Source organism: Pollicipes pollicipes, unplaced genomic scaffold, assembly GCF_011947565.3.
Source record: "Pollicipes pollicipes isolate AB1234 unplaced genomic scaffold, Ppol_2.1 Scaffold_4219;HRSCAF=4965_pilon_pilon_pilon, whole genome shotgun sequence".
NCBI lineage: Eukaryota > Metazoa > Arthropoda > Thecostraca > Pollicipedomorpha > Pollicipedidae > Pollicipes > Pollicipes pollicipes.
The window spans coordinates 36,005,405-36,018,511 of NW_023596448.1; the positions used below are offsets into that span (position 1 = coordinate 36,005,405).

At 56.9% G+C, this 13,107-nt stretch overlaps 1 protein-coding gene across 1 annotated transcript; it reads left to right on the forward strand.

The window, feature by feature from the left end:
• Nucleotides 1-566: 566 nt before the first annotated feature.
• Nucleotides 567-12,644, forward strand: LOC119095276 (T-box transcription factor TBX5-A-like). Its single transcript, XM_037218135.1, has 6 exons — nucleotides 567-768; nucleotides 1,418-1,523; nucleotides 2,487-2,592; nucleotides 11,173-11,250; nucleotides 11,407-11,741; nucleotides 12,602-12,644. Exons 1-6 carry the CDS (start codon nucleotides 567-569, stop codon nucleotides 12,642-12,644), a joined length of 870 nt encoding a protein of 289 aa, XP_037074030.1.
• The last annotated feature ends 463 nt before the right edge of the window (nucleotides 12,645-13,107 follow it).

Sequence of the window (13,107 nt, forward strand, 5' to 3'; positions counted from 1 at the left end):
GATCTCCATCCTAACGCCACTACGGATCTGCGTCCTAACGCCACCGCGGATCTGCGTCTTAACGCGGTTACGGATCTCCATCCTAACGCCGCTACGGATCTGCGTCCTAACGTCGCCGCGAATCTGCGTCTTAACGCCGTTACGGATCTCCATCCTAACGCCGCTACAGATCTGCGTCCTAACGCCGCCGCGGATCTGCGTCTTAACGCCGTTACGGATCTCCATCCTAACGCCGTTACGGATGCCGTTACGGATCTCCATCCTAACGCCGCTACGGATCTGCGTCCTAACGCGCCGCGATCTGCGTCTTAACGCCGTTACGGATCTCCATCCTAACGCCGCTACGGATCTGCGTCCTAACGCCGCCGCGGATCTGCGTCTTAACGCCGTTACGGATCTCCTCCTAACGCCGTACGATCCGTTACGTATCATCCTAACGCCGTTACGGATCTCCATCCTAACGCCGTACGGATCTCCTCCTAACGCGCTTGTCTACGGATCTTCCTAACGCCGTTACGGATCCCTCCAACGCGCTACGGATCTGCGTCCTCACGGTCTGCGTCCTCATGCCGCTGAACTCCATGCACATGTACGAGCCGCGGCTGCACATCGTACGCGTGAATGTCATCCCCGGCCAGGGTCTAGAGGCGGTGGGGGTCATGACCCAGCGGCTCCAGGTCACCCAGTTCGTGGCCGTCACCGCCTACCAGAACGACAAGGTCAGTTACCGGCCACGGGTCAAGGCCCGACAGGCATTGAGGTCGCGGGGTCAGGGTTTTGGGTGTCAGCGCGGACGCCGCTGAAGAATGGCGAGGAATGTTCCTCTTCAAGATCATCCTAGCTCGCAAGCCACAGAGTTGGTTGGATGGAGGGAGGCTTCGACGAATTCTGATTCACACCCGCCGTTTTGGCGTTGTTAAGGTCTGCGTGGCCTTCTGATGTCATTTAAACATGACGAGCGTCGACTTCAAGGCGGTGTGATACAGCTTCCGGTTAATCTGTGCACTTAATCACTTTATTACCACTTGATGGTTGCGGCGAACTCATGTGAGAAGCATATCAAGCACTGCCGGTATTTATGTCCCTCTCAGATTGGTTTATTCAGACCGATAACGTCCCGGCACATACGCGAAGATGGGGGGGGGGGGGGAGGCAGCGCCAGATGACCAATAGAGGTCGGAAGGGCGTAAGGGTCGCTGCGGAAGCAGTTTCAGGTCATCGTGGTTTAGTGAGCACGAGGTAGTTGTCTACGCGTTTCTTTGCATGCAGCACAAAGATTTCCGTACAAATATTTTCCCAATGTTACGCTATGCCCTTCTGGCCGTAACACGCAAAGTCTCAAAGTCTCAAGTCAAAGCCTCAAAATCGAAGTCAACAAAGTCTGGTCCCACACTTGACCCCGCCTTGTTCGCCGCAGGTGACGGCGCTGAAGTGGAGAACAACCCGTTCGCGCGTGCTTTCAACCGTTCGGCATCGGCGCTGGCCGCCTTCGAACTGAGCCTGGCGCAAGCCGGCCACTGCTGGCCAGCAGCCAGCAGGGCCAGCCGCGCCGGCCGCCAGCGCCGGCAAAGGTCAGCACAAGCCGCTGGGGACGTGTTGCACGCGCCACTCACCCAGCGCCGGCAGTGAGCGGTGCGCGGCCGCTGGACACGGCTCTGGGCGGGCTGCTCGCCTTCGTCTCGGTTGTCTGTCGCGGCCGCTGGGCTGTGGGTACAGTGAGATGGGGCTGACCCGTCGGCACGGGCACTACACCGTCAACGGGGGATGAAGGCAGCGTGCGCAGGCCGCCCTCAGCACTGACAACGGCTGGTACGCGCTTACTGGGCGTTGAATAAATTACCTGTACACTAGCACCAAAGTGGTGTGGTCCGATCCTGGTGTCGACAAGGGTTGGTCCGCAGCCTCCGTAAGGTGTAGCACTTGGTACATTTGCGGGGGTGGGTGGGGTGCTCTAGCGATCTCACATTCTTAGCGTGTTAATGGCGTGCTCGCACGATATATGGTAATGCAGAAAACGAACTAACTAAACCATCCCAACTTACCGTTTTAGCCTGAATCAGTTATTGAGAGTATACAATCATTTCTCGTTAAGTATCGCCCATAGCCTCTGTGCTGATCCGTGAGAGGTGTCCCCCTCCCCCCCCCCCCTCCTCCACATTCCGTCGCCAAAGGCCAGAGCATAGTTACTGACCACGCGAGAATGTGGAACGCGACTTGTATCATGCGCTGCAAATGCGGCCGAATGTGCGTATAGTAGTTGCTACTTTATGAGGCCTTGCCTCGCATGTGCCAGCAATAACGCTGCCAACACGTCCATGTCATATCACGCCGTGCAATTTTTACAAAACTACGTGCTAACTGAACACTTTATACCATCTCTGCATTTTTATGACGTCGAAACCTGCACGTCACCTTCAGTGCCACTCTTTCCTCGTTTTCTCCCCTTGGCCTGTCTCGGTCCGTCACTACCACGCCGGCGCCGGCAGGTCGTTTCAACCCGTACCCTCGCGTGGGCGGCGGCTCGAGCGGCCCGAAGAAGGGCTCTCCCAGGAGCAAGGTGCAGCACTCGTGCCGTACCCCAGGACGCGCCCGGTGAGTACCCGCCGATGACGCCAACACGCTCTTCCTGCACGGCCGGAACTCCCTGGACACCCCGACACTCCCTCTAGGACGTAGCCGGATGGCCAAGGGAGGCCCCTTCCTTGGAGGTCATACCTGGTTATGCACCCACGCCCTCTTTGCGGGCGGGTGAGGCGGGCATTGACTGCATGGGCGTCCCGATTGGTCGAGTGTTGATTCGCGTTGATGCGCGTATTTTGGGGCGTTTGTATCTGGGGGGCCAACGCGTGACGTTCGGAAAGCTTCGACGATCTGCGTTATTGCCATTTGGAGGGGACGTCGCTGAGGGAGATCAGAAGGCGGCCGTGCCCCCCCCCCCCCCCTCCCTCCCCCCTGAGCCAATGGGTTGGAACTTGATACCGGGGAGGGGTTTTTGTTGAAATTTGGTCAAGATTCCCGGGATTTTCGAGAAAAAAAGCGATCTTCTCCCTACCCCTGAGGCAATGCCGCTAACTGAATTACTTGTCGACCGGCTGGCAATGCTTTCAAACGTTCTTTTCAGTCAAACCACATTTTCAACAGAAATGATGGGTAATTTTTTGACGTTTGTTTTCAAAGAAAGTCCACAGAGGCTTCAACTGTCAACTTCCTCCTATTGTATCTAGGTTCTCCTCAACCCTAAGCTCGCTTTCCCTCCTCTGTCCACCTTGTTGGTGCCTCGCCTGCCATTTTCATGCAGTTCAGGGCCCTGCTCCTGCCGCGGAACACGACGACTCAGAAGTCTCACTCTAGCGCTGGGGCTTACAGCCCGGTGGAACATCCACAGCCACGTCCCGGCAGCCGGCTGGCTCTGGTCCGACCCCACAACGCCGCCCAACGTCCGCCCCTCCCCCTCCGCTCCCGCCTGACGCGGGAGGCGCGTGTGGAGTCGAGCGTCCCGCTCGCCCCGAGCGGCGAGCCCGACCTTTTGACACCCACCCCGCGCTATCGTCCCCGTATGACCCGGCCAGCGGCCTGCACTGGAGCAGGACCGCCTGCGGGCGCGACCGCGTGGGAGTTCTCGCCGCTATAAAGCCATTCCGTCCGCATCTGTCCGAAACACCGCGACTGTAGCTGCCGATTGATGCTGTCTGTTGTCCGGCTGTGTTTTACTGCGGAATTTAAAACGTCAGCAAGCGTGGCCGACGGCAAACACAGCCTCGCGCGCGCTGTTGGCTCTCTTCGGCCGTGTCTATATGCGTGTCTATAAACAGCCGACTTATTTGCATCTTAAACATTGCGTAAGCGCATCGCCATGAAGAGCCAATTTAAACAGTGACTGCGACTCTGATGTGGTCTCGTACATTGCGAGTCACGGAGTAAGTGAAGTGCCTAACGGCCAGTCCGGTCGTGGGTCAATTCGTGTTTACGACGCACGACATTATCTTCTCGCTTCTTTGACGGGTCCATGTCTCAGTCGGTCCATCCTCCTCGATTGGCGGTCCCATAACACACCAGTTACTACTCACTGCCGACCATGACCGTCTGCATTGAAGTGTTGTATTAGGGGCTCTGCACATTGTGCGGGTCGGGGGAGGGGGCGCCATTAGCGTGGGTTCGGACCAGTCGGAGCGAATGGTGTTGGTTATTGGCGGAAGCACACTGCAGAGCACGACCCGGCCAGGTGGCTGTTCGGGCCGCAGCGTTCGAGCCCAGCCTACTCCTTAATTGATGCCGGGAGTCATTAGCTTGCGTTATCCGGGATCGGCCGAGGCGTTCAAGTGATTAGCCGCCGGTCAAAACAACGCCACCAACGTGGCCGATGGTGTAATAGCTGGCCAGCCCAACGCCGCTTTATAATGAAGACACTGGGGAGGAGGGGGAGTGGGGGAGTGGAGGCCGTCTGGCCAGGCGGTGCCAGGATCTCTCCTGTTGACGGGGGTCAGGTGTTGTCGCGTCCAGATGTTCGGCAGAGCGTACCGGCGAAGACGGGCAGAGAAGTGGTGCCGTACCGCCGTGCGGGGTCGAGGCGCTTGGCTCCCAGGAGAAACAGCTCCTGACCATCATTCCACGCTCGAAATGGAGCCGTTCTTGATAGCGTGATGCTGATAGCCTGGTTGCTGATGTTTTTTGCCTAACTGCCATCCGATCTCATCATAGATCCTAAGCGTGGAAACTGTCCCGTCGCTGATAAAGCCAAAATCCAGGACGCTGTGTTAGTGCTTGTTTCTTATCTCGGATGTTGGCAACGCCAAATTCTCTTTCATGGTGGAGACACGGACAAAGGCAGACACAGCAACAACACTCGTCTGCTGCGCTGCTTCCCGAAACATAAGACAAAATTGCTTGTAAATTACCACGTAGTGACACCATAGCTTTGCATGCATCATCTGCTTAATAATTCGACCTTCATTGCGTGGCCATTGATTCGTGGGGCTTAAGCCTTCCCCTAACAGATACCAATGATGTTTGAAGGAAATGCTCCACATTTGAAGATTTGTGGCGAGTATTATACATGATAAATAAGCTCAACAGCAGACAACTGGAATACTTTAAGTGAGAAAGGGCTGCTCATGGGCATCACAAGTTTCACCGTTAAGTAAATATACATTTCAATATGGCATTGTTTGTTTTGTATAGTACTTTCATATAAATGATTGAGAGCCAATTAACGACGATACAATTTCGAAATCGTGCTCACGAGCGCCAGATATGAACGACTGGACATGGTTTCTCTTGGCTATGATTGCCCGCATGGTTAATAGAATCGCATGAATTTGAATGACGTCATTATGGCATCATGGACGCCTCGGTGACCTAGAAAAGGTCTCCTCGAAAAAGTCTGCACATCTTCGCGGGCGTTTAGCCCAGACCTTAAAGCGGTTTGGATCCTGAGAAGGGCGGAACTGTGAGCTGCATCGAATGATCTTCAAGATGGTTATTTCAGTTCAAAACCTCATGCAAATGTGGGGCCACACCCTTTAAGGAATTTCGCTTACCAGCGTGTGCTGGCAGTGACATAGTCTGGATTTCCCCCAGGAGGGACCCAAATCGGGGCTCAGGGAGCCTTGTTTCAGCTAGAGAACCCACTTTGTCGCTATACGTACTCTATTTATGCACGGGGGAACGCTGTTAGGCTCGAAATCCCATTTTGAAGCCTCGAGGGCCCGTTTGTTTGCTTGAGATGTCCTGCAGGCGTCTTAAACGCCAAAAAAGTGCTGGAGGCTCCGATTCGAGGGGGACCGCCTCCTCTGGGGAAAGGGGGGGGGGAGGGGAGGGCATGACCCAGAAGTATTCCCTTTCACCACACCGCTGTCCGTTGGTACCATATAGAACGGCATACTCTGACCTACTGATACATATTGGCAACCGAGAATGCCTCCTTCCTACGCTTGGGAAGTTGGCATACAACATTGAGTCTATGCGGTTTGTGAGGGTGAACAGCGATGGCGCCGCGGCCCGTCCCCGTCCATAGGCTCGGCTGATTTCCGGCCCCGTATCGCGGAGTCATACCGTCATCTTGCCCCGTCCTCCGCAGCACGCCCGGGCTTCCACCGGAGGGGAGGGGGGGGGGGGCGGCGGCCCTTCGCCGGCCCGACGTCCCCCGGGCCGCGGCAATGGCTTCCTGCCCATGTTTGCTCGCCACTTGGCGCCAGCCGTAACCGCTGAGGGATTCGGGCCGTGTTTGGACAGGCGTCGGCTGTTTGCGGCCGGCGGGCGGCGGCGGTGGCCTTTGTTGCACCGCCCGCCCCGCCTCCGACGCCTCTGCAAACGGCCGCTCGCCCCCCCCCCCTTCACCCACCGCCCGTGCCAGTGGTGGGGGGGGGGGGGAGGGCTGGAGGGGGTCTTCGCGGTCGTAGGCAGCCACGACTATGGTCAGTCAAGATGCAGCGCACTTTGTGGTTCAGTGAGCTGCGCTTCCACGTTGGGCTGCGGTCAGTCGTAGAGGGTTAAGGCGCACCACGTAGGGGAACCAGGGTTTTGTGGCGATGCATTCTCGCGCGCGGCGCTCCACACCGCTAAAAACCGCCGCGTCGGTTCAGATTTGTGGTACATTTAAGGCTTTGTAGGTGGACAGCAGTCCCCGTCGGCTTCCGGGGGGCTGTCCCCAGACCGATTCGACTCTGCTTCGGGTCGTCTGTCTATTTTTTTGCGTGATGTTCGCCTGGCGTTGCCGTCCGCAGTCCGCTTTCACACGACCACCAGTGATATCGTGAGCGGTCTTCAACGCTGGATACTGTTCTGCTTGCGGTGTGTTCGTTTTCCTTCCGAAATTTCCGAGCTTTTTAGTGAGCCCCTGTGAAAGCTCAAAATTCCGATGGCTGGAGTCAGAAAAAAAACATTTGTATGACACATCCAGAGGCGCCACAAAAATGACGCTAATTTTAAACTGGAAAAACGCAATAAAAATGTCACGGGGTCCACCAGGCCGGTGCGAGCGTTGCGCACTGCCGGGGTACCGTTCACACGGCTCCACATCACGCTCAAGTTCCTAACACCCGAGTTGACGGCCTGGGCTGCCGGGGCTTCAACACCGCCATGGACCTCTGACCCGTCATTAGGAGAACTGGACGGTGAGACACCATCCAAGGCCTTAGAAGCGAAGAACGCAGCAGAAAGATATTCGCGGCTTTCGAAGTGAAAGCTCGCCACACCGCTGTGTCCTCAATCAAACCATGTTTGCTTAAGCTCTATGTAGCGATGACCGCCGGTGGCGGATGTTCTCACCGAGCCCATCCGCTTGGCCGTGATCGGCCAGTACTGTCATGCCGTGACTACCGTAATTAGCGTGGCGTCATACGGGGACTACCGTGACGTCATGCCGTGACTGCCGTGACTACCGTGACATCATACCGTGAATAACTTATCACCAGCCCCATCTGGTACATCAGAGCTGGCACAGCTCAGGCTGTACCAGACAGAGCCCTTACTTACCAGACATGACGCACCGGAGTGGTACCTGACGTAATGCGCCCGGCTGGTGCCCGACCTGGTGCGCCAGGCTGGTGCCCGACCTGACACGCCAGGCTGGTACCCGACCTGGTGCGCCAAGCTGGTGCCCAACCTGACGCGCCAGGCTGGTGTCCGACCTGACGCGCCAGGCTGGTGCCCGACCTGACGCGCCAGGCTGGTACCCGACCTGATGCGCCAAGCTGGTACCCGACCTGACGCGCCAGGCTGGTGCCCGACCTGACGCGCCAGGCTGGTACCCGACCTGGTGCGCCAAGCTGGTACCCGACCTGACGCGCCAGGCTGGTGCCCGACCTGACGCGCCAGGCTGGTACTCGACCTGGTGCGCCAAGCTGGTACCCGACCTGACGCGCTAGGCTGGTGTGCCAGCACGGCCGGCTAACGCCTCAGCACGCCTCAGGCGACGGGGCGTCTCCGGCTTGGGTGATGTCCTCGGAGCGGATATGTGGACCAGTGGCCGTTGTCCGCCGACCGTGCCTGCCGACCGTGCCCGCCGCGTGCCGGGGTCCCGACTGTGTTTTATTGGGGCCTCTCAGGACCGCCGCGCGCCGCACGGCACATCATAAAACGAAAAATTCGCCATCACGACTGGACGTTTTGGAATTCTTCGATAATTACATTAGGTGTGTGACGGGGCGAGATTGGCATTCCAGCCGGACGACGCGTCTGGGGCGTCCTCTCTCCTCCCCCGGCGCGCGCTCGCTCGCTCTCTCTCCTCTCCCGGCCGTTATGACACCAGGCCGGTTTACGGTCGGGCCAAACCGGTATGTGCTCAGACAGCCCGGCTATGTTGACGACGCGGACCTCTGCAGCACCCGCGACAGGAGGCTACTGGGCATTAGCGAGCGCGGCAGGTGGCAGCAGCGGCGCGTCCTATCCCCCCCCCCCCCCCCCGAGCGTGTATTGTGTATTTTAGGGGCGTGTCATATGTGACTGAGGCAAGCGGTCAATGAGTGAGGGATAAGAGGCTAGAGGACGAAGTTTAAAAGCCTTCCTTCAATCCCCGCACGTAAATTTTGTCAATCACGCAGCTAACGTTTGCTGGTTGACTGCTGTGGCCAAGGATAAATCGTGCCGCAAGTGGTAAGAGGGAGGAAAAGCAGAGAGAGAAAGAGAGGGAGAGAGAGAGAGAGAGAGAGAGAGAGAGAGAGAGAGAGAGAGAGAGAGAGAGAGAGAGAGAGAGAGGAGAGAGAGAGAGAGAGAGAGAGAGAGAGAGAGAGAGAGAGAGAGAGAGAGAGAGAGAAGAGAGAGAGAGAGAGAGAGAGAGAGAGAGAGAGAGAGAGAGAGAGAGAGAGAGAGAGAGAGAGAGAGAGAGAGAGAGAGAGAGAGAGAGAGAGAGAGAGAGAGAGAGAGAGAGAGAGAGAGAGAGAGAGAGAGAGAGAGAGAGAGAGAGAGGGAGAGGAGAGAGAGGAGGAGAGAGGGAGAGAGAGAGAGAGAGAGAGAGAGGAGAGAGAGAGAGAGAGAGAGAGAGAGAGAGAGAGGAGAGAGAGAGAGAGAGAGAGAGAGAGAGAGAGAGAGAGGAGAGAGAGAGGAGAGTAGAGGGGTAGAGAGGGAAAGAGAGAGAGGAGGAGGGAATGTGCGGATAGAAACTCTTGGACTGGGCGAGCCCGTGGGTGCGCAAACCACAGGTAAATCCGCAGATCGGGCCCAAAAGTTTGGAAACCTAAACAGGCATGGGCACGTGCACCGGCTCAGGAAGCTTTATATTTAATAGCTTTTATTAGCTTAATTAAGCTTTATATTTGACAGCTGCAAAACTTACACAAGTGTAGAATGTAGGCTAGTGTCAAGTAATATACGATGCTTTACCTTCTCTAAAACAATGTTACATTTTTAGCGAAGAGCTGTACGCTATCCATGAGGCTCTACGTTAGTGAATCTATGTGAATCCACGTATATGGTATCTTCTAACTCTTTGAGCTCTCCGGTAACCTTAAGACAAGCAAGTCAGCAGCACAAAATCGCTGAAGAAATGCTGCACACACACTGCTTACTTGGAGCAGGCTGACAAGCGTGTCGTTTTCGCCTGGGTACCCAACCTTTCCCGATATCCGACAACGAACAGGCTGATTCCTTAGCCAAGCAAGGTGCCACCGGCCTTCGCTTGGCCTGCTAAAAGATACCAGCATCAGATCTCAGGGACGTATTTATAGTGATTTAAAAAACACGATGGCAGCGCATCTGGGATTAATTAGATACCGATTCATTCGAGAGACCAAACTAGCTCGAGCCTTTAAAGCGCAGTTCGGCGAATGAAACCATCATGCTTAAAAAGAACCGACGAATGGGTCGACTACGCGTAGGCCCCACTTACGAGACGCGCTGGTGCCGGCTCTCCGAGGGAGCTCGACCACTTTGCCGCAGATGCGGAGCGCCGTTGTCCGTGACTCACGCGCCAGCTGAGTGCCCCAGCCACGAGGTTAAGCAGAATCGTGATCCCACACTGAATCACATTCCCTGTCCTGGCTGGTGGGGGATCGGCTTCGATCGATCTGCGAGCAGTTTTTTTTTACTTTTCAAAGGCGTTGACCTACAAATTTGTATTCAGCGACCCAGACAATTGGAAGCTGGGCCACATGGTCTGTAGACCATTTCTTGTTTCTGCGCTAACTGGTCCAGTACGCAGCTGACGCACTTTCAGCGTGACTAGGCATTAATGACAAACTACGAGCAGAGTTATGTTCAAAGTTCTAGTAACTAGTAGTTTTAGTAGTTTTTTGTTCAAATAACCAACGCAACTGACGCGCTCTTCAAACTCAGTAACTAACACAGTAACTAACCCAGCAACTAACTCGATAACAGCCCAGGAAGTGCTGCCAGACCAATCCTGGGACACGATCCTACACAATGTAATAACTGTGATGTTTTTTTCGATATCATTATGTACCAATAATCACACCAGCATACTTACAACATATTTCTGATGAATTTCATTAAGTTCTGAGAGATATTCACGGCAGTCATGTAACAGGGAATGTTTGCCAATGTCGTATACTTAAGCCGGCGGCGATGACGCAAAACATATTTCAAATTTCGGAGGAAAAACTATCTGAGTTCAAGCATTAGCTTGCACAGGTTGTCAGATAGCATGCATATAAATGTGCTTGCATAATAGCATGTCCTGCGTGCAAAACACGGGCAAAACGTGAACCACCATCTTCTACAGCAGAAACGCATTTCTACGGGGGCCAGGATGCTTCCGCAGTCGTTTTCATGGATGCAGTCTTGTATATACTCAGTGTTTTTTCTTCGAGTGCAGAAAAGCCCCGCTGCTTTAATTTTGCACTGTTCTTGCAAGCAGCAGTGGAGCGACACATCTTACTTCCACAGCCACCCTGGCGCACGTCCCACCATGGATTTCATACCTACCAGCGCGTTATGCTGTGCATGGCGTTGAGCCCACGTGAAAATAAATTGTCCCGTTTTGTAGAAGCCACGTCTCCGTGCCTCTCAGCCACGTCACCGTGCTTCCCAGCCACGACACCATACCTCGCAGCCCACGTCACTGTGCCTCGCAGCCACGTCACCGTGCCTCGCAGCCACGTCACCGTGCTTGCCAGCCACGACAACCGTGCCTCGCAGCCACGTCACTGACGCCTCGCAGCCACGTCACTGCGCCTCGCAGCCCCTCACCGTGTTTCCTCCCTGTCCCCTGCGGTCCAGACGACACTGTACCCGCCGCCGTACTCCACCGGCCAGCTCCAGACGCTGGGCTCCTACAGCAGCGCCTACGCCGTGCCCGTCAGCTCCATGTCCTCCTGACGCTGCAGGCGCCGCCCTCGCAGCTGACGCCGGCCGGCTCGCCTCACCAGCCGGCTGCCGCGGCGCGCAGGCCAGCCCCGCCCCGCTGTCGTGCGGCGGGCCGCCCTGTCCCAGGCCTCGCCGTCCTGCGCGCAGGGCGCCGCCGGCGCCAGCGCCAGCGGCGTCTTCTCCCACGCCTCGCCGTCGCAGTTCCACCAGGCCGCCTCGCCGTACGCTCAGGCCGCCTCGCCGTATGCCCAGGCCGCCTCGCCGTACGCCCAGGCCGTCTCGCCGTACGCTCAGGCCGCCTCGCCCCACGTCCAGAGCGTGTCGCCGTACGGGGGTGCCGTGTACCCGCGTGCGTCGCCGTCGTCGGCAGCGCCGCTCGGCGGGCACTTCCCGCAGCTGTCGCCACCGCAGTTCCCACAGTCGTCGCTGCCGCCGGACATGATGACGCCCTACCAGTACCAGCAGTACCAGTACCAGTACCAGTACCAGTGCCAGCATCAGCACCAGCACCAGCACCAGCACGGCCAGCAGCAGCAGCAGTACCAGCAGTACCAGCAGCAGCAGCAGCAGCGGCTGGAGGCGGCGGCGGGGTGCCGCGCCGCGCCCGGCACCCCGTCGCCGGCCTCCTCCAGCTCGGGCGGGCCGCCAGCCGCCGCCTGGCAGGCGGAGACGCCGCCCGGCGCCTGGGGCGACGCCTGCGCCTTCCCGCCGGCCGGCTACGGCTCGCGGCACGGCGACGCCGGCGTGAAGCCAGAGCCGGCGTACCTACTGACGCCGCCGCACGGCTCGCCGGCCGGCCTCACACCGCACGTGTCGCCGCACGTGGGCGCCGGTCAGCACGTGTCGCCGGCGCCCGTGGCCGGCGCGAGCTCGCACGGGTCGCCGGCGACGAGCCAAGCCCCGCACGGTTGGCTCTGCTCGGACGTGGCCGCCAGCGCCGCTGGAGCCGGTCAGGAGCTGACCGAGACGCAGCTGGCGCTGGCGCTGAGTTATTTCAACCAGGGCTCCATGGACGCGATGGCGGGCGGCCACTTGCACCAGTAGCGCACGCGCTGCGCCGTCGCCGGGTGTTGGTGGGGTGTCACAGGGGCATCGCCGTGATGGTGTTCGAAGGTCACTCAGGTGTCGATTGGATGTGGATCTGGTGGTCTGGCGTCCATTCGAATTTCCTGCTTTGTCGACTGTCCGGAGGCTTTCAGTACACCGACATGTCTCCAGGATCAGGCCAATAAGCCACCAGGCACCAGGGCTAGGCCAATGCACCAATGGTTAGTATTCACTGTGGTGCAGACACTTGAAGTGCCCTGTGACGACTGTGCGGTGCGCTGTATTCTGCAGACAGTGCCATCGGCTTGACGGCCGTCGAGACGGTTGCCGAGATGTGATGACGTCAGCGAGCGTGTGACAATGCAGTTTGGTGAGCATCGTGTGTCCCAGCGACTGCTTGGTCGTTAGCATGCTGGACCTGCGGACTTTCAACGGAGAGAAGTCTGTCAGCGCATGCAGCACCTTAACCTCCAAGTCCTCATATCTGACATAGTATTGGTTTTAAAGCCGTTCAGCTGTTTTTTGGTTTACTTTAGTCATTCCGTTAGTATTTAAGTAATTGTTGAACATCGCTTGCGCTGTCGTCATTGATTCCTCTCTGTATTTCTGCTGTATTTTTCTTATATCATGTTACAATTGAACAGGTCTTTTCATCTACGTATGCTCATAGTGATAACAAAATTTCAACCATGTTTTATCTATAGATGTTAAATGCCTGAATGACCTTCTATAAGCTTGAACATGTATTCTTCCTAAAAGGCTGGCACAAACACAGCACACTTGTCGGTTTATGAAATTCAT

Coding starts and splice junctions, on each gene's coding strand:
- LOC119095276 (XM_037218135.1), top strand. CDS start 567: ATGCCGCTGAACTCCATGCACATGTACGAGCCGCGGCTGCACATCGTA. Junction 769..1,417: donor ACAGGCATTGAGGTCGCGGG/GTCAGGGTTTTG, acceptor TGTTCGCCGCAG/GTGACGGCGCTGAAGTGGAG. Junction 11,251..11,406: donor GCAGCGCCTACGCCGTGCCC/GTCAGCTCCATG, acceptor TCCTGCGCGCAG/GGCGCCGCCGGCGCCAGCGC.